General features: G+C 49.0%; 1 protein-coding gene across 1 annotated transcript in view; it reads left to right on the plus strand.

Annotated features, from left to right (window-relative positions):
• Window positions 1–23,668, plus strand: part of DISP3 (dispatched RND transporter family member 3) — a 57,750-nt gene that overhangs the window by 17,655 nt on the left and 16,427 nt on the right. Inside the window, exons 2-10 of the mRNA XM_025400558.1 lie at window positions 2,748–3,843; window positions 4,414–4,633; window positions 16,089–16,225; window positions 17,101–17,235; window positions 18,048–18,208; window positions 19,517–19,656; window positions 21,377–21,525; window positions 21,721–21,882; window positions 22,697–22,858. Of these exons, the coding sequence (XP_025256343.1) occupies window positions 2,751–3,843; window positions 4,414–4,633; window positions 16,089–16,225; window positions 17,101–17,235; window positions 18,048–18,208; window positions 19,517–19,656; window positions 21,377–21,525; window positions 21,721–21,882; window positions 22,697–22,858 (2,359 nt within the window). The 5' untranslated portion in view covers window positions 2,748–2,750. The remainder of the gene's footprint in view (window positions 1–2,747; window positions 3,844–4,413; window positions 4,634–16,088; window positions 16,226–17,100; window positions 17,236–18,047; window positions 18,209–19,516; window positions 19,657–21,376; window positions 21,526–21,720; window positions 21,883–22,696; window positions 22,859–23,668) is intronic.

Here is a 23,668-nt window from a genome sequence, read left to right on the forward strand (position 1 = left end):
GACAGGAGAGAATGGCTGAGCTCTACTCTGTGGTATCTGGGCCTCGGCTGGAAAGACTTGAAGGTTAGAGGTTACTCAATGACCGGGGGCTGGAATTGTCTGCAGCATCGTCGCTCACATGCTCACATCACATGGTGGTTGATGCTGGCTGTCAACTTGGTTGTCAGCAGGAAGTCCTACGAGTGATCTCTCTGCAGGGGCTCGTTTGGACGTTCTGTTAGCACCGTGGCTGATCCCAAGGATGAGTGTCTGAAGAGAGCCAGGAGGAAGCTGCATCTTCCTTTATTTCCTAATGCCTGCGTTCCTTCCCCTTGAATCTGGGAGGGCTGGTGACTTTGGCAGCCTTGCCTGCTTGATGGGTGGAGTGTCAAAGTCACATCATGAGATAAGCATGTGAGATGGCAGATATTGTTGCAGCCATCTTTGGAAAACACAGCCCGCTACATGTATCTGTTAGGGGTTCCAGCCTTTGGAGGGAAGTAGCGTATGAAAGAATGGTAGCTGTCATTTCCCAAGCACTTATACCTACCAGGCACCGTATTCAGTCTGTTGTGTATGCCATCTTTCTGACAATTTCTGTGGTGAGTACTGTTATACCCGTCCTGCAGATGGGGAGACTGAAGCTCAGCGAGGTTACACTGCCGGCCCTAAATCTTACAATTGGGATTTGCACCCAAGTCTGTCTGCCTCCAAAGCCGTAGCTCTTAACATGCTGCTACACTGCCTCTCCCTCCCTTCCCCGCAGTAATTTTTACCAGGCAAAATCTAGTAAGGATGGCGAGAAGCTTAGACAGGAAGCTGGGGGAGGTTCAGATCTGGGAAGGCTTCTTGGAAGAGGTAATGCTTGAGCAAGGCCTTGCATGATGAATTCAATGTGGACCCCTAGGGGAAGGGGGTGGCATTCCTGGTGGAATAGCAATGGGATCAAGGGGCCTTCAGATCACCCAGGGAGTGTTGCTGTGACCCAGAACCCTGGCCTTTGACCCCCTGCAACACCAACACACGTACTGTAGTCCCCACAAGGCAGGCTGAGGCACGGGCAGGATGGATGGATTTAGTTCCCAGAAAACTGCAAACACGGCCCCTCCCGTCTCCACCTTATTCCCATCAGCTTTCTTCTTCTGAGGCCAAGAATCAGGCAGAGGCTCCCACACTCCTCACCTCCACATGCAGACTTGGTTTTTCCCTTTGGAGATGGGGTGAGTCTGAGCTGCCTCCAGTGCGAATACAAATTGGGTCTCAGAGCAGTTACCATCCCCTTGGCAAGCTGGCAGGCTCGTGTTAGGGCGTTGCAAATGGGAAGTTTAATTATCTCATTGATAGGAATCTTGCATATTGCAGGAGTAATTCCCGCCCCTTCCAGGCCTCTGTCTTGCGAGTCTTCTGCTGCCTGTCCCTCACATCCTCAGTCACTCTTCCTGTTTCTTCTTTTGTTTCCCTATTTGCATCTCAGTCTCTCCCCCATCTCTGACCATTCCACTCTCCCCTCTGTCTCTCTCCTCTTTTCCTCTGTCTCTGTCTCTGTTACCCTCCTTCTGTCACCTCCTCTTGCTTACTTTCTCTGGACTGACGGCAGCCTCTCTTCCTGGACAGATCATCTAATTGAAATGGAGCACTCCAGAGAATGTTAATAGGAAAGGCAGCATTAATTAGCTAGCGCTAGCATAATTAGCTTCCTCCTCTCACTGCCTAGCATCTAACTGGATAATGAGTCTCTCTCTGTCCAGAGGGCAGGCAGGACAAGGGGGACAGGCCATGTCGGGGATGCCGGAAAGCCTCCTCTCTTTGGGCCACCCCGCTGGAGTCCTCGGGTTGCCCAGCCCTGCCCTCTTCTGCCAGGCCCTCCTGCTGCTGCGCTCAAGTCTCTGGGAGGCAGATGCCCGGCCCCTGCCCATGCCCAAAGGTTTGATGTTGCTGGAGTTGCATATTAAGTGGCCTGAGCCTGACAAACAGTGGCTGCAGCTGCAGCACCCCATAGAGGGGGTGGGAAGCTACTGAGGGTTCTCCAAGAGTGCTGTGACAGGCACCTAGCCCTGGCACAGTTCCTGGGTAATGGTTGAGCATGTTACAGTCCCCAGCGGGGAGCAAGGAAATCTGCTTATGTGACAGATAACTAACGTACTACACAGACTGCAGAGTACTTCCACCTTTGACTCCACAGTCGTACGAGGCAGCAATGGCCACTTCTATTTTATAGATGAGGACTCAAGTTCAGGGAGGCTCCCTGCCTTGGATACTCAGACTGCCAGGACCCAAATCAGGGTCTGCCTCATTCCAAAGATCATGCTCTTTCCCTTGCACCCTGATACCTCCTAGAGGTACTTTACAGCTGCTCATTAAATAAGAGTGGTTGCAGTGGAGTCACATCTTACATTGGGCCTGAGTTCTAAAGTCAAAGGATGCAGCAAACATTAGAAAATTGTGTGGTCAATTTTTTTTTTAAATCCCTCCTCCCAGGAGAAACATCTTTTCTGTTTGCAATTGTTCTGCGATTTTCCTTTTTTCTGTGGCCTTGAAAGCCAAGACCCAAAAGGGAGAGGTGACGGGCAAATAACAGGAATTTGCTTTGTGTTTTTCACAGGTGGTTAAATTCAGTTGTGTTGATGCATGCTTGATGCCATTCCATTGCAGTATTAGTATTTGGTTATGAGTGGACGGGGTTGGTACCTAGGGCTGGGCGAACTGCACCACAGGGCACCTTCCCCTCCCTGTCTCTCTAGCCTGCTGACCCTCTCCCTCTCCTGCAGGCTATGGACATGGAGGATGACCCCTTGCTGCAGGATGTGTGGCTAGAGGGGCAGGAGGAAGAAGAAGCAACGGGTGAAGCCTTTCCAGGGGCCCAGAAGCCAGGGCCCCAACTTGGGGCAGGAGGGCAGTGTTGCTGGCGGCACTGGCCCCTGCCTTCCCGGCCCCCAGCCTCAGGCTTCTGGAGTACCCTGGGCTGGGCCTTCACCAATCCCTGCTGTGCTGGGCTGGTGCTCTTCCTGGGCTGCAGCATTCCCATGGCCCTGTCAGCCTTCATGTTCCTTTACTACCCACCGCTGGACATTGACATCTCCTACAATGCCTTTGAAATCCGCAACCATGAGGCCTCGCAGCGTTTTGACGCCCTCACCCTGGCGCTCAAGTCCCAGTTTGGATCCTGGGGGCGGAACCGGCGTGACTTAGCCGACTTCACCTCCGAGACGCTTCAGCGCCTTATCTCAGAGCAGCTGCAGCAGCTGCATCTCGGCAACCGCTCGCGGCAAGCCTCCCGAGCCCCGCGTGTCATCCCCGCGGCCTCACTCCGCGGCCCAGGCCTGTCCCGGGACACTTCAGCGGCCCAAAAGCCCACAGCCAATCGGAGCGGGCGACTTCGGCGTGAGATTCCGCCCCTGGAGGATCTGGCAGCCAACCAGAGTGAAGACCCGCGAAACCAGCGGCTGAGCAAGAATGGGTGGCACCCGCCCAGCATCCCGCCCCCCGCGGCAGCTGCGGCGAATCAGAGCCGTGCCCGCCGAGGCGCCTCCCGCTGGGACTACTCTCGTGCGTATGTGAGTGCTAACACCCAGACGCACGCGCACTGGCGCATCGAGCTCATCTTCCTGGCGCGCGGCGACGCAGAGCGCAACATTTTCACCAGTGAGCGGCTGGTCACGATCCATGAGATCGAGCGCAAGATCATGGACCACCCAGGCTTCCGGGAGTTCTGCTGGAAGCCCCACGAGGTGCTCAAGGACCTGCCGCTGGGTTCCTACTCCTACTGCTCGCCTCCCAGCTCGCTCATGACCTACTTTTTTCCCACCGAGAGGGGAGGCAAGATCTACTACGATGGCATGGGCCAGGACCTGGCGGACATCCGGGGTGAGCTGCCAGGATGCTGGGGTGGGGCGTAGGTCCTGGTTTTATACAGCTCTTTATGGAGATTTGGCCCAGGCCCAGGCCCAGTCAGTCTGGAGCTGAGTCCTGGGCATAGCTGGAGGGCAAGGTGAAAAGGACTGGGCTGAGGTGTGAGGTGAGCGTGAGAGGGAACCGAAGAGGGAAGCTTGGATGCAGACCCAGGTGAAGGATGGTGGGGGTTCTGCTGTGGTCAGAGGTAGAGAAAGCGTGGAGTGGGGCTCGGGTGTGAGGCTGGTTAGAGAAAGGCCAGGATGTGGTTATAGAGAACCAGGAATCTGGCCAGAGGAAGACAGGAGAAAGATTGGGGTTCAAGAAGACTGAGGTAGGGTTCGTTTTAGGTAAATTAGGAATGGGGCTTGAGGAAGGGTGGGGCAGGTTCAGAGAGAGGTTGTGGGACCTGGGGTGGAGTTTTGGTGGATGTGGACAGAGGGGAATCCTGGGAGGCACGGCTGCAATGAGACTGGATGACCTTGAGGGAGGGTTGGTGGGAGTTGACCGGCTGAACTCTTGAGGCCCCCACCGCTGTCCTCGCAGGCTCCCTGGAGCTGGCCATGACTCACCCTGAGTTCTACTGGTATGTGGATGAGGGCCTCTCTGCAGACAATCTGAAGAGCTCTCTCCTGCGCAGTGAGATCCTGTTTGGAGCACCCCTGCCCAACTACTACTCAGTGGATGACCGCTGGGAGGAACAACGGGCTAAGTTTCAAAGCTTCGTGGTCACCTACGTGGCCATGCTGGCCAAGCAGTCTACCAGGTAGGAAGTCCAGCTGCATCCTGTGTGTGCATACCCATGTGTGTCCCAGGAAAGGCCTGCATTAGGACAGGACATTGATTTCCAGTTGCCTCTTAATCTTAAACACCATACCTCTTTCCCTATTATCTTTTCCTTTGGACGTCTTTCTTTCCAAATCAAGGCAGAACCAAGTACATCCTTGCAGTCACTCTGACAAATAGAAGTCCCCTTTGCTTGATCAGTGCTATGGTTAGTGAACATGACAGCTTTGGGCCAGGTAGGAAATCTCAGACTCTGCCCTGGAGGTTTTGGGTATTGATTTTCTCCTGAGATGGTGCTCGAGGTCTTTCTGGAAAGAGTATTGGCCAGGGAATAAGGAGTTCCTCACTGTATTAGTCAGGGTTCTCAAGAGGGATGGAACCAGTAGGATAGATAGACAGAGGGATATGTGAGAGGGGATTTATTAGGGGAATTGCCTCATGCAATTATGGAGGCTAAGTCCCATGACACACCATCTGCAAGCTGGAGACCTTTGGATGCTGGTACTCTGGCTCAGTCCAAATTTGAAGGCCTCAGAACTAGGGAAACTAATGGTGTAATTCTTGGTTCGAGACCAAAGGCCTGAGGACCCCAGGGACTGCTGGCGTAAGTCCTGGAGTCCGAAGGCCAGAGAGCCCGGAGTTTTGATGTCCGGGGCAGGAGAAGAGTGTCCCAGCTCCAGTGGGGAAAGAGAGAGAGAGAGGAAATCACCTTTCTGCCCTTTTTGTTCTGTCCTGGGCCCCAGCCAATTGGACGGTGCCCACCCTGGCCACTGACACACATGCCAGTCTCCTGTGTGTGGGAAAACCCACACAGACACACCCAGAGGCAATGCTTTATGAGTTCTCTCCATATTCCTTAATCCAATCACAATGACACCTAAAATTAACCACACTTCCTGCCTCTAATACCCAGGGAGGTAATGGACAAGTCACTTCACTTCTCTGGGTGTCAGTGTTCCTATCGTTAAAATGGATAACATGATTCTGGCTGCCCTCTGGAGTCACTAAGAAGAGATGAGCTAACAGATGTGACAGTGCTTTGGGGTGGAAGGTGCTTTGGGATGGTGTGCCCCAGAGTACAACTGGGTCCCTCCCCACCAGAACAGAGCAGCAGTCCTTCTGGGCAATAACTGCAGTGCTTTCCCAGTCCCCACCCTGATAAACCAGTCCCAGGCACAGGAGGAATCCTTCTGCCCAAAATACCCTCATTCCTTCCACTGTTCATCCTTTATATTGAGCAACTGCTGGAATAATCAGAGCTAATGTTTATTGAGCACTTACTCTGTGCCACACACTGTTCAAAACCCTTTATACATACCAGCTCATTTAATTCTCACACCAACCCAATGAGGTGGGTGCTGTTATGATGATCTCCATTTTATAGTTAAGGAAACTGAGACATAGCAATTAGGTAAGTCGTCCACAATTTTAAAGCTCATCAGTAGTGGAATGAGATTCAAATCCCGACCTCACCCTTTGTGTTTTTGTGCCAGTTACTGCACTGGGAGCCTTCTCCCTGACTTACTTCTTTGTCAGGCAAGCTCCTATTCATCTATTAAGATCCAACTTGGGCAACATTGACCAAAGGCTGGACTAAATGCTGATTACCTGCTATGGTTTGGATATGCTTTGTCCCCCCTAAAACTCAGTGCAGCTGTGTTGAGAGGTGGGGCCTAGTGGAAGATGTTTGGGTCATGGGGGTGGATCCCTCATAAATAGATGAATGCCATCTTGTGGGAGTGAGCTAGTTCTCACTCGAGGGAATGGATTAGTTCCCAAGACAGCGGGTTGTTATAAAGTGAGGTTCCTCCTCTTGTTTGGTCCCTTTTGCCTGTTCCCCCTTTGACCTTCCTCCGTGTTACGATGCAGCACAAAAGCCTTCACCAGAAGCCAATGCCATGCCATTGAACTTCCCAGCCTGCAGAACAATGAACTAAATAAACCTCTTTTCTTTGTAAATTACCCAGTCTCAGGTATTCTCTTATAGCAACATAAATCAGACTGAGACGCTACCTGTTTCCATAGTCCCCTCTCTCCTCCCTAAGGGAGGCAGGAAAGAGCATACACAAACTTTGGAGTCAGATAATGTCTTGGGTCCTGTCCCAGTTATTCAAATTATTGTGAGTTCTAGCAAGCTATTTCACCCCTCTGAGCTACAATTTTATCACAGTGTTTCTCACTCTGTCTTTCAATTGTAACTCACAGTGCATTCCTCCAGTCAACAACATTGGCATCACCTGGGGCTTGTTAGAAATGCAGAATCTCAAGTTCTCTCCCAGGCCTGCAGTATTTTCAGGTGATTTGTTTGCATATTTAAGTTTGAGAGAGGTCTGGTTTAATTATCTGTCACAATAGAATGTGAGTTTATTGAAGACTGGGATTGTTTCTGGTTCAGTTTCTATGGGCCGAGCCCCAGCACAAGGCCAGGTACCCCTTAGTAAGGATTTGTTAGGGGAGTGAATGAATAAATGAATGGAGATGCCTCAAGGAAAGGTACTTGGCTGTGGTGGAAAACTGAGAGGTGCTGACTATAGATGGACTTTCATGGTTTTAGATGCCAGTATTAACTCTGCCTAGATGTTTAGCTGCTGAGGCGAATCCCCTGCCCTTAGGGAAGAAGCCACTCTTTTCTGTTTTCTCCCATTAGAGCATCACAGCAGTGGTGACAATCCTGTAGACTTGACTTTAGTGCTTTTGGGTGAACAAAATTCTTAAAATTACTCTATTATTGGTTACCCAAGAGATGGTAACATGTACCTTGACTTATAACAGAATAATATAAATGATCACTTTTATTGCTTTTAATACTAGAATCTTAGAATGTGTTCACTGCATTTATTGAGCTTCAATTTTTTGCATTTATGTTGCATGCATTTTAATTCTTAATACTTAAGCCTCATAAGACTGTTCTTTTATATTTATTCACATATTTACCTTTTCTGTTGGTGTTCATTACTTTGTATAATTTCATGTTTCCCTCTGGGATCATTTTCCTTGTGTCTAAGGAACTCTAGCATTTCTTTCAGTACAGGTTTGCTGGTGATAGATTCTCTGTTTTGTTTGCCTAGTAGACATCTTTATTTTACTTTCATTTTTGAAGCATATTTTTGCTGGTATAGAATTACAAATTGGCAGTTATTTTCTTTTAATACTTTACCTGAAGATGTCACTCCATTGTCTTCTGACTTCCATCATTTCTGTAGAAAAGTAGGCTGTAAATCTTTTTTGTTGCTCCATTAAAAATTCTGTTTTTTCTGCTTTTGAGATTTCTTTGTCTTTGTTTTCACCAGTCTTACTGTGACGTATCTTGGTGTGTTTTCTTTGTGTTTGTTCTGTTTGGGAGCACAGAGCTTCGTGAAGCTGTAGGTTGATGACCATAATCAGTTTTAAGAATGTTCTAGCTATTATCTCTTCAGATTTGCTTCTATCTTGTTCTCTGTTTCCTCTTTTTTGCACTCTGATTACACAAATGTTAGATCTTTTCACTGAGCCCCATATGTTTTCAATGCTTTTTTTCTGGGTTTTATTTTTTTATTTTTCTTTCTATGCTTTGGTTTAGATATTCTAGTTCACTGATCCTGCTTTCTATTTGTTGTCTCTAGTCTGCCATTTAATGTCTATTGAGTTTTTAATGTTATTGTTCTGTTTTTCCTTTTTGGGAATTTCCATTTGAATCTGTTATAGATCTAAATCACTGGTGCAATTATTTTATTCATCATTTAGTTTATTTTGTCCACATTTTCCTCTCTGTTCTTAAACATATTAATTATAGTGTTTTAAAGTTCTTACCAACTTTTAATATACGGTTAACCTGCAGATTTGTTTCTGTAGTCTGTTCTTTCACTTGGTTTAGGATCATGTGTTCCTGCCTGTGGGTATACCTGGTGATTTTTATTTTTTTATTTTTTTATTTTTACCTTTTTGAGACAAGGTGTCACTCTGTCATTAAGTCTGAAGTGGCATGATCATAGCTCACTGCAGCCTGAAACTCCTGGGCTCAGGTAATTCTCCCATCAGCCTCCTGAGTAACTAGGTCTACAGGCACGTGCCATCATGCCCAGCTAGCTTTTTGTTTTTGTTTTTGTTTTGAGACAGCGTTTGACTATGTTGCCCAGACTGGTCTCAAACTCCTGGCCTCAAGTGGTCCTCCCACCTTGGCCTCTCAAAGTGTAACTTTTATTAAGTGATGAACATTATGTGAAAAACACACACACACAGAGGTCCATATGATGTTATTTCCCCCAGAGAGAATTTTTCCTTCACTTCAGAAGTCACATAGAGTCATGGCTGATCACCTTAAGCAGGCAGTGACCACACTGAGAGTTGAGGATGGTTCGCAATCCTGGAAAGTCTCGGTCTACCTCTAGTTTGCCCTAGATTCTCTAGGATTTTCAACTGAGAGCTTGGTGTATTCTGCAGAGTCCTTTGCCTGGATAGGTTCCAAACTCTAATCTTTTATCTCTCAAAGCTGCTAAAAAAATTAGAACAAAGACAAAAATTCCACTCTGCTTTTTCCGAGGCTTTCTGCTTAGGTTTTTTGGCTTCAGGCCCCACACAGCCCCAGTCTCCTGCAGAAGTGCTGAGGGAAAACCTGGCCATGTGTTCTGCTGATCTGCAAGTGTCTGCCCAAAGCTCTGCTAGCTTATCTGACTCCCAGCCAAGTTTTTCAGCCTTCTGCCCATGTTTAGAATCAGCAAATGCCTCCAGGGTAAAAATGGCTGTAGAAGGGCAGCTTACCTTTCCTAGGTTCTTTCCTTTCTGGAGTCTTAGCCCTTTAGTTCTGATTACTTCAGCAACTCTCTACTGTCATCACAGATAGTTTCTGAATTTTAGTGGACATTTTAGTAGTTTTAGGTGAGGATACTGGTCTTCCATGAGCTATTTCTTTCAACTTGAGAGTAAAAGTATGGGCCTATGTCTTTTTATAATCAGCATCTAGCACAGGACCAAGAATCTAGAAGATACTCTATAAATGCTTTTCAAATTAGTGTGTGAATGAATAAATGATTGATTTTCTACTCTAATGAAAGGATAGTTAACCTATTTAATTCAACAAAGTAGATAATCCAGAGATCCTTTCAACTTGGCTTTTAAAAGTCCTGTTTACATTTTTAACAGCTTTATTGAGGCATAATTGACATACAACCAACTGCACATACTTTACAATTTGATTAGTTTTGACACGTGTGTATACACTGGGAACCCCATACCACCATCAAGAGAGTGAATGCTAGCAGGGTACCATAGTTCATGCCTATATTCCCAGCTACTTGGAAGGCTGAGGCAGGAGGATCCTTGAGGCCAGGAGTTTAAGACCAGCCGGGGAAACAGCAAGACCCTGTCTCTAAAAACACGTCCTCGCTACTTTGGAGGCTGAGGTGGGAGGATCCCTTGAGCCGAGGAGTTCGAGGCTGCAGTGGACTATGATTGTGCTACTGCACTGTAGCCTGGGTGGCAGAGCGAGACCCTGTCTCTTGAAAAAAAAAGAATTGTCAAATTCATTGGTATAAAATGATTTATAATATTTCCCTATTATCTTTTTAATGGTTGTAGAAATTGTAGCAATGTCACCTTCTGTGTGTCTTCTTTTTTTTTTTTTTTCATCATCAGTCTGGCTAGAAGCCTATCAATTTTATTGATCTCAAAGAACTAGCTTTTGGTTTCGTTGATTTTCTTTTCTAAGAATTAGACTTATTTATTTTTATTTTTGATTTTCATGAGCACATAGTAGGTGTATATATTTATGGGGTGCATGAGATGTTTTGAAAGAGGCATGCAATGTGAGGTAAGCACATCAGTGGAGAATGGGCTTTCCATCCCCTCAAGCATTTATCCTTCAAGTTACAAACTCTTAAGTTATTTTAAAATGTATAATTAACTTATTATTGACTGTAGTTACCCTATTGTGCTACCCATTTCATTGATTTTCTCCATTGCTTTTCTGTTTTCTAGTTCCTTGATTTCTGCTCTGATCTTTATGATTTTTTTTCTTTGGATTATGTTACATTTCATTTTCTCTTGTACTACTTTCTTAAAGTAGAAGCTAAGGCCATTGATTTGAAACTTCTTTCCTAACAGAGGTGTTTAATGCTATAAAATTCCCCTTAAGTATGACTATTTTAGCACATTTCAAAATTTGGATATGTTATTTTCATTTCATTCAGTTCAAAATACTTTCTATTTTTCCTTTTGATCTCTTCTTTGACCCATGTATAACTTAAAAGTGTCTTAATTAGTTTTCAAATATTTGGGAATTTTTCAGGCTTTTTGTTGCTGATTTTTAGTTTAATTTCATGATGGTTAGAGAACATACTTTGTGTGATGTAAGTTCTTTTGAATTTATTGAGTCTTGTTTTATGGTCCAGTACATGGTCTTTCTTGCTGAATGTTCCCTGTGTACTTGAAAAAAAAAAGTTCTGTTTTTACGTGAAACGTTCTATAAGTCTTAATTAAATCAAGTTCATTGATTGTGTTGTTCATGGTCTTCTATATCCTTACTGATTTTCTGTCTAATTTTTCTAGCAATATTGAGAGAGAGATTGAAACATCTATTTACAATCGGGGAGTTGTCTATTTCTTTTTTCAGTTCTGTTAGTTTTTACTTCATGTATTTTAAAGCTCTGTTATTAGCTATAAAAACATTTAGGATTGTAGTTTTGATGATCATTTTGAAATTATCTTCTTTGCCCCTAGTTATATTCTTTCCTCTGAAATTTACTTTATTTTTTATTAATATAACGAATCCAGCTTATTTTTTGATTCATGTTAGCGTGGTGTATCATTTTCTATCCCTTTGCTTTTATCCTATTTGTGTCTTTATATTTAAAGTGGGTTTCTTGTAGTCAGCTAGGTCTTGACTTTTTTAAAGGTCTCTGGGTGGCTCACGCCTGTAATCCCAGCACTTTGGAAGGCTGAGGCAGGTGGATCACGAGGTCAGAAGATCGAGACCAACCTGGCTAATGGTGAAACCTGTCTCTACTAAAAAATACAAATGATTAGCCTGGCGTAGTGGCGGACGCCTGTAGTCCCAGCTACTCGGCAGCTGAGGCAGGAGAATGGCGTGAACCCGGGAGGCGGAGCTTGCAGTGAGCTGAGAGATCGCACCACTGCACTCCAGCCTGGGCGACAGAGAGACTCCGTCTCAATAAATAAATAAATTAAATAAATAAATAAATAAATAAATAAATATCTCTGATACTTTCTGCCTTTTACTTGGGGTGTTTAAGCCATTTACAGTTAATGCAATTATTAATATGGTTAGACTTAAGTATATTTTGTTCTATTTGTCCCATATGCTCTTTGTTTCCCCTTTCCTGTATTTTGCCTCTTTTGAAGTAATTGAATGTTTTTTATGATTCTATTTTATCTCCTTTCTTGGCTTTTATGCTGTAACTCTTTTAGTAGTTGCTTTAGCGTTTATAGTATACATCTTTAAATTATCACAGTGTATCTTCAAATGATATATCATTTCATATGTAGTATAAGAGCTTTATAACAATATAGTACTATTTCTTCCCTCCTAGCCTTTAGGTTCTTGTGGTTATGCATTTTATTTTAATGTATATTATAAACCCCACACTACATTATTTTTGTTTAAACTGTCAATTATCTTTTAAAGATATTTAAATAAATAATAAGAAAATTTTATGTATTTATTTATGTCATTACCATTTTCATTGCTTTTTGTTTCTTTGTGTAGATCCATATTTCCATATTTCCATCTGTTACCATTTTCCTTCTTCCTAAGGACTTCCTTTAACATCTCTCTTAGGCTTAGCAGAGTGGCTAACACCTGTAATCCCACTTTGGGAGGCCAAAGTGGGAAGATTGCTTGAGGCCAGGGGTTCAAGACCAGCCTGGGCAACATAATGAGACCCGATCTGTATTAGTTCCTTTTCACACTGCTGTTAAAGACATACCTGAAACTGGGAGGAAAAAAAAGAGATTTAACTGGACTTACAGTTCCACATGGCTGGGGAGGACTCAGAATTATGGCAGGAGGCAAACGGCACTTTCTTAGATGGTGACAGTAAGAGAAAATGAGGAAAAAGCAAGAGCAGAAACACCTGATAAACCCATCAGATCTCGTGAGACTTATTCACTACCATGAGAATAGCACAGTAAAGACCAGTCCCCATGATTCAATTACCTCCTCTTGGGTCCCCCCAACAACACATGGGAATTCTGGGAGATGCAATTCAAGTTGAGATTTAGGTGGGGACACAGACATATCATTCCACCCTGGCCCCTCCAAATCTCATGTCCTCACATTTTAAAATCAATCGTGCCTTCCCAACATTCTCCAAAGTCTTAACTCATTTCAGCATCAACCCAAAAGTCCACAGTCCAAAGTCTCATCTGAGACAAGGCAAGTCCCTTCTGCCTATAAGCCTGTAAAATCAAAAGCAAGCTAGTTACTTCCTAGATACAATGGGAGTACAGATAGTGGGTAAATACAACCATTCCAAATGGGAGAAATTGGCCAAAACAAAGGGGTTACAGGGCCCATGCAAGTCTGAAATCCAGCGGGGCAGTCAAATTTTAAAGCTCCAAAATGATCTCCATTGACTCAGGTCTCACATCTTCACATCCAGGTCACGCTGATGCAATAGGTGGGTTTCCATGGTCTTGGGCAGCTCTGCCCCTGTGACTTTGCAGGGTACAGCCTCCCTCCTGGGTGCTTTCATGGGCTGGCATTGAGTGTCTGTGGCTCTTCCAGGCACACAGTGCAAGCTGTCAGTGGATCTACAGTTCTGGGGTCTGGAGGACAGTGGCCCTCTTCTCACAGCTCCACTAGGCAGTGGCCCAATAGGGACTCGTCAGGGCTTCGACCCCACATTTCCCTTCCATACTCCCCTAGCAGAGGTTCTCCATCAGGGCTCCACCCCTGCAGCAAACTTTTGTCTGGGCATCCAGGCATTTCCATATATCTTCTGAAATGTCGGTGGAGGTTCCCAAATCTCAATTCTTGACTTCTTTGCACCCACAGGCTCAACACCATGTGGAAGCTGCCAAAATTTGGGGCTTCCACTCTCTGAAGCCACAGCCTGAGCTGTACATTGGTCCCTTTCGGCCACAGCTGGAGTGGCTGGGACACAGGTCACCAAGTCCCTAGGCTGCACACAGCATGGGGACCCTGCGCCTGGCCCAGGAAGCCACTTCTTCCTCCTGGGCCTCCAGGCCTGTGATGGGAGGGGCTGCCATCAAATTCTCTGAAATTCTCCATGTCAGAGAATGTTAATCCCCATGATCGTGGAGATTAACATTAGGCTCCTTGCTACTTACGCAAATTTCTGCAGCTGGCTTGAATTTCTCCCCAGAAAATGGGTTTTTCTTTTCTATTGCATAGTCAGGCTGCACATTTTCCAAACTTTTATGCTCTGCTTCCCTTATAAAACTGAACGCCTTTAACAGCACCCATGTCACATCTCAAATGCTTTGCTGCTTAGAAATTTCTTCTGCCAGATACCCTAAATCATCTCTCTCAAGTTCAAAGTTCCACAGATCTCTAGGGCAGGGGTAAAATGCCACCAGTCACTTTGCTAAAACATAACAAGAGTCACCTTTGCTCCAGTTCCCAACAAGTTCCTCCTCTCCATCTGTGACCACCTCAGCCTGAATTTTATTGTCCATATCGCTATCAGCATTTTGCACAGTCATTCAACAAGTCTCTAGGAAGTTCCAAACTTTCCTACATTTTCCTGTCTTCTTCAGAGCCCTTCAAACTGTTCCAATCTCTGCCTGTTGCCCAGTTCCAAAGTTGCTTCCACATTTTCAAGTGTCTTTTCAGCAGAGCCCCACTCTGCTGGTACCAATTTACTGTATTAGTCTGTTTTCACACTGCTGATAAAGACATAACTGAAACCGAGAACAAAAAGAGGTTTAATTGGACTTACAGTTCCACGTGGCTGGGGAGGACTCAGAATCATGGCAGGAGGCAAAAGACACTTCTTACATGGGGACAGCAAGAGAAAATGAGGAAAAAGCAAAAGCAGAAACCCCTGATAAACCCATCAGATCTTGTGAGACATATTCACTATCATGAGACTAGCATGGGAAAAACCAGCCCCCATGATTCAATTACCTCTGCCTGGGTCCCTCCCAGAACACTTGGGAATTCTGGGAGATACAATTCAAGTTGAGATTTGGGTGGGGACACAGCTAAACCCTATCACCATCTCTACTAAAAAATAAAAAATTGGCCAGGCATGGTGGCATGCATCTGTAGTCTAGCTACTCAGGAGGCTGAGGTGGAAGGATTGTTTGAGAACAGGAGTTAGAGGCTATAGTGAGCTATGATCTTGCCATTGCACTCCAGCCTGGGTGACAAAGTGAGACCCTGACTCAAAAAAAATTTAAAAATCTCTTTTAGTGCAGGTATACTGGAGATGAATTATTTCAGTTTTTGTCTATCTAAAAAAAAGTGTTCTATTTTGCCTTTGTTTTTGAAATGTATTTTTGCTGGGTATAGAATCCTGGGCTGACTTTCTTCCCACTATCTGCAAAGGATGTTGCTCCCCTGCCTTCTCACGTGCCCTGTTTTTAATGGGAAGTCTGCTGTCAGCCTTGTCTTTGTTCCTCTGTGTCTTTTTCTCAGGCTGCTTTTTAAGATTTTATTTTGGTCACTATTTTTGAGCAGTTTGGTTATGATGTGCATGGTAGTTTTTTTTGTGCTTGGGGTTCATTGCTGAAGCTTCTTGTGTCAGTGGGTTTGTAGTTTTCATCAAGTTTGGAAAATTTTCAGCCTCCTTTGGGGAGTCCAATAACCCATGGCTGCACTGAGGACTGGAAACTCTCAAAGCACTAAGCCAGGGTAAGCATAGGACTCATTGTGTTTCTCGTCTCTCAGGGATCATCCTTGGTTGCCTTGTTTCATGCATTTTCTTACATTTTTGTTCCAGTGAGAAGATAAATATGGACTCCATCTTGTTACTCCATCTTGGCCAGAAGCAGATGTCACTTATGTTTGTATTTTAAGACACAGTTTGACCAGCCTGGTTATGTTATTTTTTTTTAAATTAAAAATAACTTGTGTTAAGCACACATTGAATAGCAGTGTAAAACTGAATATCTAGCAGCCAGTTTGAATTTAGAACTTGGCCATAGATGTGGAGAATTGGAAGATGACATAGAGCTGATTATAACTGATCATGATCTACGTAGAGCAGTGGTTCTCAACCTTGACCCTACATTTGAATCACCTGAAAGAGTTAAAGAGCACTGATGATTCAGACCCACCCCAGCAGTTCTGGTCTAGTTTGTCTGAAGCCTGGCCTGGACATCAGGATAATTGGAAGCCCCCAGGTGATTTTGATGTCCAGTGGAGGTACAGAGTCACAAGTGAAGTGGACAGCTCCTGATCCTCCTCCACGTGTTCACAGCCATCTCTAATCCTCTTCCTGTCGTTCTTCTCTCCACATCCTCCTTTCCCCCAGCAAAGTCCAGGTTCTCTATGGGGGGACAGACCTGTTTGACTATGAAGTGCGCAGGACGTTCAACAATGACATGCTCCTGGCCTTCATCAGCAGCAGCTGCATCGCTGCCCTGGTCTACGTCCTCACCTCCTGCTCAGGTAGAGCTTCTCTCAAGCCAGCCCCCTTCTCCCCTCCCAGGGTGCTCCTGTCTGCCCAGAGCCCGCCTTCTCAAGAATGCCACAGTACTCTTGAACCGAGCATGTCAGAGCTGAGACACAGGGATATGCAAATAAATCATCTATCAACCCCAAGCACGCAGACTGAGGCCTGGAGGCAGGTTGGGCTGTACCAGCCTGGGTCACACCCTCTACCCTGGGCCCCTGCGCAGTTGGACCTTTTGCCTGTTGACCATCTGTCTCCTGTTGATAGCCTTGTGTTGGGGAGCCTGGGGTATTGTATTCCTTTGTGGATTACTTTGTAGCCTATTTTGGGTCCCAAGTCAACGGCCCTCTGCCCCCTGATCACTTTTTCACCTCCGCGTGCTGCTAGTTGCTAGCGTGGACACTAGCTGCTGCTTACTCCTGTCTGTATACAGTAAGCATACTCTACTTCCCAAGCAGACAAACAATGGTGATACTTTCCAAAATGGGAAAGATATTCATCCGTGCAGCAGATATTTACTGGGCACCAAACTATATGCCAGATGCTGTAAGGTGCCAGGAATCCAGACACAGTTCCTAGCCCCAGGTCATATGTGATGTTTATAAGGCTCTTGAGGTAAAGTCTGCAAAGAGGAGGACAGCCTGACCTACTCAGGGATGACTCCATCTGCCACTTGGGCCTCCTGTCCGGTGCCCTCTTTGGGCATGGAAAACTGAGAACTGGCCCTGTGCCTGTGCTGGGAACAGAGTCGTGAATGGTACCCAGGGTTGGGGGGAAGAGACAGGACCCAGCTGAGGTCAGGGACTCTCATGGGGCTTGTGTCCCATGAGGGTCCCCCCACCTTCTCCCTCATGCCTCTTACCCTGCCCAGTGTTCCTGTCCTTCTTCGGGATTGCCAGCATTGGTCTCAGCTGCCTGGTGGCCCTCTTCCTGTACCACGTGGTCTTTGGTATCCAGTACTTGGGCATCCTGAATGGGGTGGCCGCCTTCGTGATCGTGGGCATTGGTGAGTCGCCTCTGTTGCCATGGCAGTGCGCCTCCCACATGGGAAGTCTGCCGCATCCCCTTTCTCCCTGGATACAAAGCCTGGCTTTCCGGGGGCTCTACACAGCTCCTGCTGAGGCCTAGAGCCTTGGAGTGCGAGCTTAGAATGTGGGTGGTGGGCCAGGCGCGGTGGCTCACGCCTGTAATCCCAGCACTTTGGGAGGCCGAGGTGGGTAGATCACAAGGTCAGGAGATCGAGACCATCCTAGCTAACATGGTGAAATCCATCTCTACTCAAAATACAAAAAAAAAAAAATTAGCCGGGCATGGTGGCAGGCGCCTGTAGTTCCAGCTGCTCGGGAGGCTGAGGCGGGAGAATGGTGTGAACCCGGGAGGCGGAGCTTGCAATGAGCCGAGATCGCACCACTGCACTCCAGCCTGGGCAACTGAGCAAGACTCTAGCTCAAAAACAAGCAAACAAAAGAGAATGTGAGTGGTGGGCAGATCCTTGGCATAGGGTGAGTGGAGAGAGCAGGAAGATTTGCTGGATGGAAGTGAGGATGGTGGGAAAGGCCCAGGAAGTATGGGAAGGAGGCCAGGATGTGGGAGAAGGTACCTACGGTGAGGTTGGGGCCAAGGAGTGTGGTGGGTGGAGCTTGAACTCTTGGTGGGAGGAGCTAGTCAGAGAGGTCTCTCCACACTCTAAGCTGAGAAGCAGGACTCCTGCAGCCTGACCTCCCAGGAGGCCACTCAGACTTGGTCTAGGGCCAGGTGGGGCCTGATCCTGGAGACAGCAGAATGATGCTGAGCCTGGCCCGGGACTCCCTCCCACAGGTGTGGACGATGTCTTTGTGTTCATCAACACCTACCGCCAGGCCACCCACCTGGAAGACCCACAGCTGCGCATGATCCACACCGTCCAAACTGCAGGCAAGGCCACCTTCTTCACCTCCCTGACCACGGCAGCCGCCTACGCAGCTAACGTCTTCTCCCAGGTGCGGACCTGCCCTCCATTCCTGTCCTGGCCTCCCACCCGCCCGTGCATACCTAGGCCCTGATCTCTGTTCTTCCCACCACCGCTTGAGTGGCCATATAGCCTTCACCTCAAGGTACTTGCCTCATCTCTAGAGTTCATTTTTGTCACGAACCACCCATTACCCAAACTTAACAAGTGTGAATGTTATAATAATCCAGACGGCATTTATTAGGGATCCTCAGTAGTAGTAATCCTACTTCCACCCTGGAGAACATTTGGCAGTTTCCAAAGCTCTTTCTCATTTATCTTCATTACCATGGTACTTGACAAAGGTACCATTACCATCCTATTTTCCAAAAAAAACTTGACCCTTGAGAGGTACAGTGGCTTCCTCAGGATCACACAGCAGATAAGTGAGAAGCCTGACCAAGTCCACGGCCATTCCCACTCTGCCTGCTTCTGGCTGCGTTTTCCTCCCTCGCGCTGACTTCCTCTTGCTGCCTCTGAGTGGGGCTTAGGAGAAGGCATTGAGCCCAGGCTGGGTTCTTGGTGTGGGAAGACAGTGAATTGGCCCAAGTCTTTGAGAGACTTTATGACCTGGGCTGAGTAGTCCCTCTGGAAACCAGTAGATGCTTTAGGATTATCCAGGTCCTTCTAGAGAAATCACTTCTGGAAGGTAGGCAGAGCTGGGTTCAGCTTCTGCTGTGTGACCTTGGGCAGGCTGTGTGACCTCTCTGAGCCTCGCTTTCCTCATGTGTGGATTATCCAGGGACTGAGATGCGAGGATGATGGTGAAAGTGTTTCACAGAGTGCAGGCTGCTCTGTTGGTGGTTACAGCTTCCTTCCAACTAGCACCTCCCTATGTGGTCCCTGTCGTACTTCTGGAACATACCCATTGCTCCTAGTCCCCAGGGTCCCTGCCTCCTTCATGTGGCCGAATTCTCTCCCTCCCCCTCCCCACTAGCACATGGCTTGGTCCAACGGGATGTGTCTTCCTCTGTCCCCCATTCATTCGCGTAATGACAGCTACTGACCACTGCCTCTGTGCCAGGCTCTGTTCCGGGCAGTGGGCTGCAGATAGACAAGAGCCTCCACTTGAGGTGTGAATCCTTCCTGTGCTGCTGTGTCCCCTGTCCCCTGATACCAGCCCTTGGTGTCACCACCAGTGAGGCTGGTGGTTGGCATTCTGGCAGCCTGGGCCACCTCCTACTGCCTCAGTCTGGGCCGGATCTGGGATCCTGAGTGTCTCTGGCTGCAGGGGGGCACCCAGGCCCACTGACTCCAGGTCCAGCCAGCCCCACATCCCTCTCTTCCTTTCCATCACCAGATCCCAGCCGTCCACGACTTTGGCCTGTTCATGTCTCTCATCGTGTCCTGCTGCTGGCTGGCCGTGCTTGTCACCATGCCTGCAGCCCTGGGCCTCTGGAGCCTCTACCTGGCACCGCTGGAGAGCTCCTGCCAGACCAGGTAAGTCGGGCGGGGCCTCTTCCCAAGCAAGGTATCCACAACAGGCCTCTGTGAGCCACTCAGCGTACCACCCTCTCTTCCAAAAGCCTTCTGTATGCCCAGTCCTGTGCTAGGCAGGGAACAGGGAAGAAGAAGATACTTCCATCCAATAATTGCAATTTGGGGTCACCAGTGTCACCAGGAAGTGAGCAAAGCACTTTGGTCCAAGATCTGATGACATCACCGTTCACTTCCCAAAGAACCCTGGGAGCTGGGTTCTCTTGCTGTGCCCATTTTACAGATGAGAAAACAATGGCTCAGGGAGGTTTGGTAGCTTTTTCAAGGTCACCCATTTAGTAGGCAGTAGAGCCTGGATTTAAACCCAAGAACTCTGCCTCCAGATCCCACGCTCTCAGCCACTATGTTGAGTGTCCTCAGGTTCTCGTCTGTAGATGTAGTGAGCCGTGTGCAGAGTTGAACGGGTCAGTTCAGAGTTGCTGCTGGAGGTCTAGGGGGAAAGGTCTTGTGGGCCTGGTGGTCAGGAAGATGGAGGGGGATGGTGGTGGAGTTAAATCAGGCCTGGGTGGCTGCCTGGGGCTGGGAGGATGGAGGGGCTCTGGGCTCGGAACAGGGCCCACTCATTGTGATAAAGGCCTTGGCCAGTGGTGGTCAGCAATGTCCACTTGCCCATGGTGAGCCCCGGAGGGGCTGGAGGGAGAGGAGGGCCCAGCGAGGAGCTTAGACTTGGGCCTGAGGCAGGACTCCTCAGCTCTCTCCACTCACATCCTCTCCCTTCAGGACTCTGCTGTGGTGGTGCGGGTTGGCACTGCACACAGGTACCCTGGCAGAGACACTGTTCTCTGTACCATGGGCGCTCAGATTTGACTGTTTTCCATGACAGTTTCATGTCATAGAAGCAGCATCGTGGGGAAAAGACACCTTTTTCTGATCTCTACAGAGATACCAAATAAGCCCCCGCTCTGCCGCCGCCCCGCCTGGGGCTGTCTCCCCAGTGGTCCTATTGGGCGCGGTCATGTTCCCCGTCAGTCAGACGTGGGCTCCCAGCCTCACCTCCTCCCTCGGCAGCCGTGGAACCCGGGGCAGGTGACTTCACCTCTGCATCTCAGTTTCCTTTTCTATGAAACAGCTGTGATCCCTGTGTGTGAGTCTCATGAGGATTAAGTGAGATAATCCACGCAGGGCTCCCAGCTCACTGCTGGCACGTGGCAGTGCTATTAGCCACACACACAGCGCTCGTATCAGCCATGAGGATTATTCTGGTGCCCAGTCCCTAGGGTGAGCCGTGTGTCTCATGTGTTCACTCCGGCTGAGACCTCGGCCACGCAGCTACACCCTCAGCCCTGCCCTGCTCCCTCCTCCTGGCTCCCCTGCGTATTAAGTTGGTGGCAGAGCCCCTGGGCCACACAGCAGCAGAGGAATGAGTCCCCTGATTTGATCACCTTAGTGCCTGGGCCACTGTGTGTTGTCATCCCCTCTTGCTGGGTAATGTCTGCTGTCCCCATTTGTCTCTCTGGAGGAAGACTGGCACCTGAGGGCCCTGGGGTAGACGATACTAGAAAGAAACCAGGTGACCAGTTCCCAGAAGTCTGGGGTGCTCATCCTGTGTGTGACGTCAGCAGCACTGTGATACCTGGGTTCATCTGATCCTCAGGGCCCTGCCCCCCTCTCCCTGGGTACCCAGGACCCTCTGGCTCACCGCTGTCCCCTACTCTCTCCACAGCTGCCACCAGAATTGTGGCCGCAAGAGCTCCCTGCACTTCCCCGGAGACGTGTTTGCCGCTCCCGAGCAGGTTGGAGGCAGCCCCGCCCAGGGTCCCATACCCTACCTGGACGATGACATCCCCTTGCTGGAGGTCGAGGAAGAGCCAGGTGAGAGCTGGCACAGGCCTGCCCTGCTGACCCCAGCGAGACCCAGCACTGCCTCTGCCCGGGGAGTAACGCTTGATAAGTTGGTCCTGAGGCCTGCAGGCTTCCTCACCAGGCATCTGGGCTTCCCTGGAAACGAGCATGGACCACAGTGGGCTCTGACTCAGGCTTTGACGGGCCACTGCTCTGCCCTGGCAGTGTCACTGGAGCTGGGAGACGTGTCCCTGGTGTCTGTGTCCCCCGAGGGTCTGCAGCCAGCCTCCAACACGGGCAGCCGCGGCCAGCTCATTGTGCAGCTGCAGGAGCTGCTGCACCACTGGGTCCTGTGGTCAGCCGTCAAGAGCCGCTGGGTGATTGTGGGTAAGTGGGCCCTCTGCCCCTCCCCCTGTCTCGCAGCTCCACCCCCAAAACACACAGGAACTGGGAGCCCACCCCCTCTCGCAGATGCCCCAGGGCAGAGGCCTGGGCTGGGGTCTCTCCCTCTCCAACCCGCCCCGCTCCTTCCTGTGCAGAATGAAGCTGGTCACGGGCGGCTGTTGCTCATTGGCCCCTGCTGTGTGCCAGCCACTCACACTGGGCAGTAGCACAGAACATGCCACGCATGGGCCCTGGAGTTAGCCCCACTTGAGTCTGAGTCCCAGTTTGGCCGTGTCCTAGCTGTGTGAATTTGGCTATTCCAGTCTGTTTAGCGCTCAGTTCCTATTCTGTAATTGAGGATGAGAACGGTGGCTAGGAAGGCAGCTGTAGTTGGAGAGTATGTGTAAAGACCTCAGCCCAGCACGTGGCATGTAGTAAGTGCTCTGTGAATGTTAAGTGCTATTATTATTGTCATCTTCAACAGGATTTCAGGGTTGTGTAAGATCAAGTAGTGCACCAGCTCTTCATAAACTATGAGGTACTCTTAGGTGGCGGCCGCTTCTTGTCCAGCAGTGTTAGATTATAGCTTATAGTCAAACCCCACGGGACACCACAAAGCAACTGATCCCTGGCCCTGGAGGACCATCCCCAGTAAGCTGTGCCCACGGGCTGGCATGCAGGGCCTTCCCCCACGCCCTTAGGACACCCCCCCCACCTCCACCACAACCAGAGCAGCTGTCTCCTGGCACTTGGGAGCCCCGCTGGGAATAGACCAGCTGGGCCCAGCCCCGCCTGGTGTAGCACCATCTCCTCACAGGGCTGTTCGTCTCCATCCTCATCCTGTCCCTGGTGTTCGCCAGCCGGCTCCGCCCCGCCAGTCGGGCCCCGCTCCTTTTCCGGCCTGATACCAACATCCAGGTGCTGCTGGACCTCAAGTACAACCTGAGCGCCGAGGGCATCTCCTGCATCACCTGTTCAGGTGAGGCTTCCAGCCAGGCCGTCCCCGGCCCGCTCAGGTGTCCGGGTCCCAAAGGCTGTTGGTCTGAGAGATGCAGGATCCAGGCTCCCCATCAATGCCTGACCTCAGGCAAATCCCACTCACCGATGAGCCCCCGTGTTCCCACAATTCATTCAACAGATGCTTGCTGGGTGCCTGCTGGATGCTGGCTCTGGGGAGGTACAGTGGGCAGGCGGCACAGGCTTCCCAAGCTCAGGGAGCTCACATTCCAGCTCTAGAGACTAGTCACTGTAATAGTAGATCTGAGCTTTGGTGGAGGAAGACTAGGGTGTCTTAGAGGCCCACATCATGGAAGGCTTCCTGGAGGAAGTAACGTCTAGGCCAAAACTCACAAGAATGGGAAGGAGTTAGCCAGGCTGGGAGGGGAGAGGAGAGAAGAAGAGGAGTTAACCAGGTAGGGAGGGGAGAAGAGGGAAGGGGTGGGGTTTGCCAAGCTGGGAGAGGAAAGGAGGGAAGAGGAGGGGTTAGCCAGGTGAGGAGGGGAGAGGAGAGAAGGGGTTAGCCAGGCTGGGAGGGGAGAGGAGGGAAGAGGAGAAGTTAGCCAGGTGAGGAGGGGAGAGGAGAGAAGAGGAGGGGTTAGCCAGGTGAGGAGGGGAGAGGAGGGAAGGGGTGGGGTTAGCCAGGCTGGGAGGGGAGAGGAGGGAAGGGGTTAGCCAGGCTGGGAGGGGAGAAGAGGGAAGAGGAGGAGTTAGCCAGGTGAGGAGGGGAGAGGAGGGAAGGGGTGGGGTTAGCCAGGCTGGGAGGGGAGAGGGGGGAAGGGGTTAGCCAGGC

The sequence above is a fragment of the Theropithecus gelada genome, chromosome 1 (assembly GCF_003255815.1).
Source record: "Theropithecus gelada isolate Dixy chromosome 1, Tgel_1.0, whole genome shotgun sequence".
In the NCBI taxonomy this organism is placed as follows: domain Eukaryota; kingdom Metazoa; phylum Chordata; class Mammalia; order Primates; family Cercopithecidae; genus Theropithecus; species Theropithecus gelada.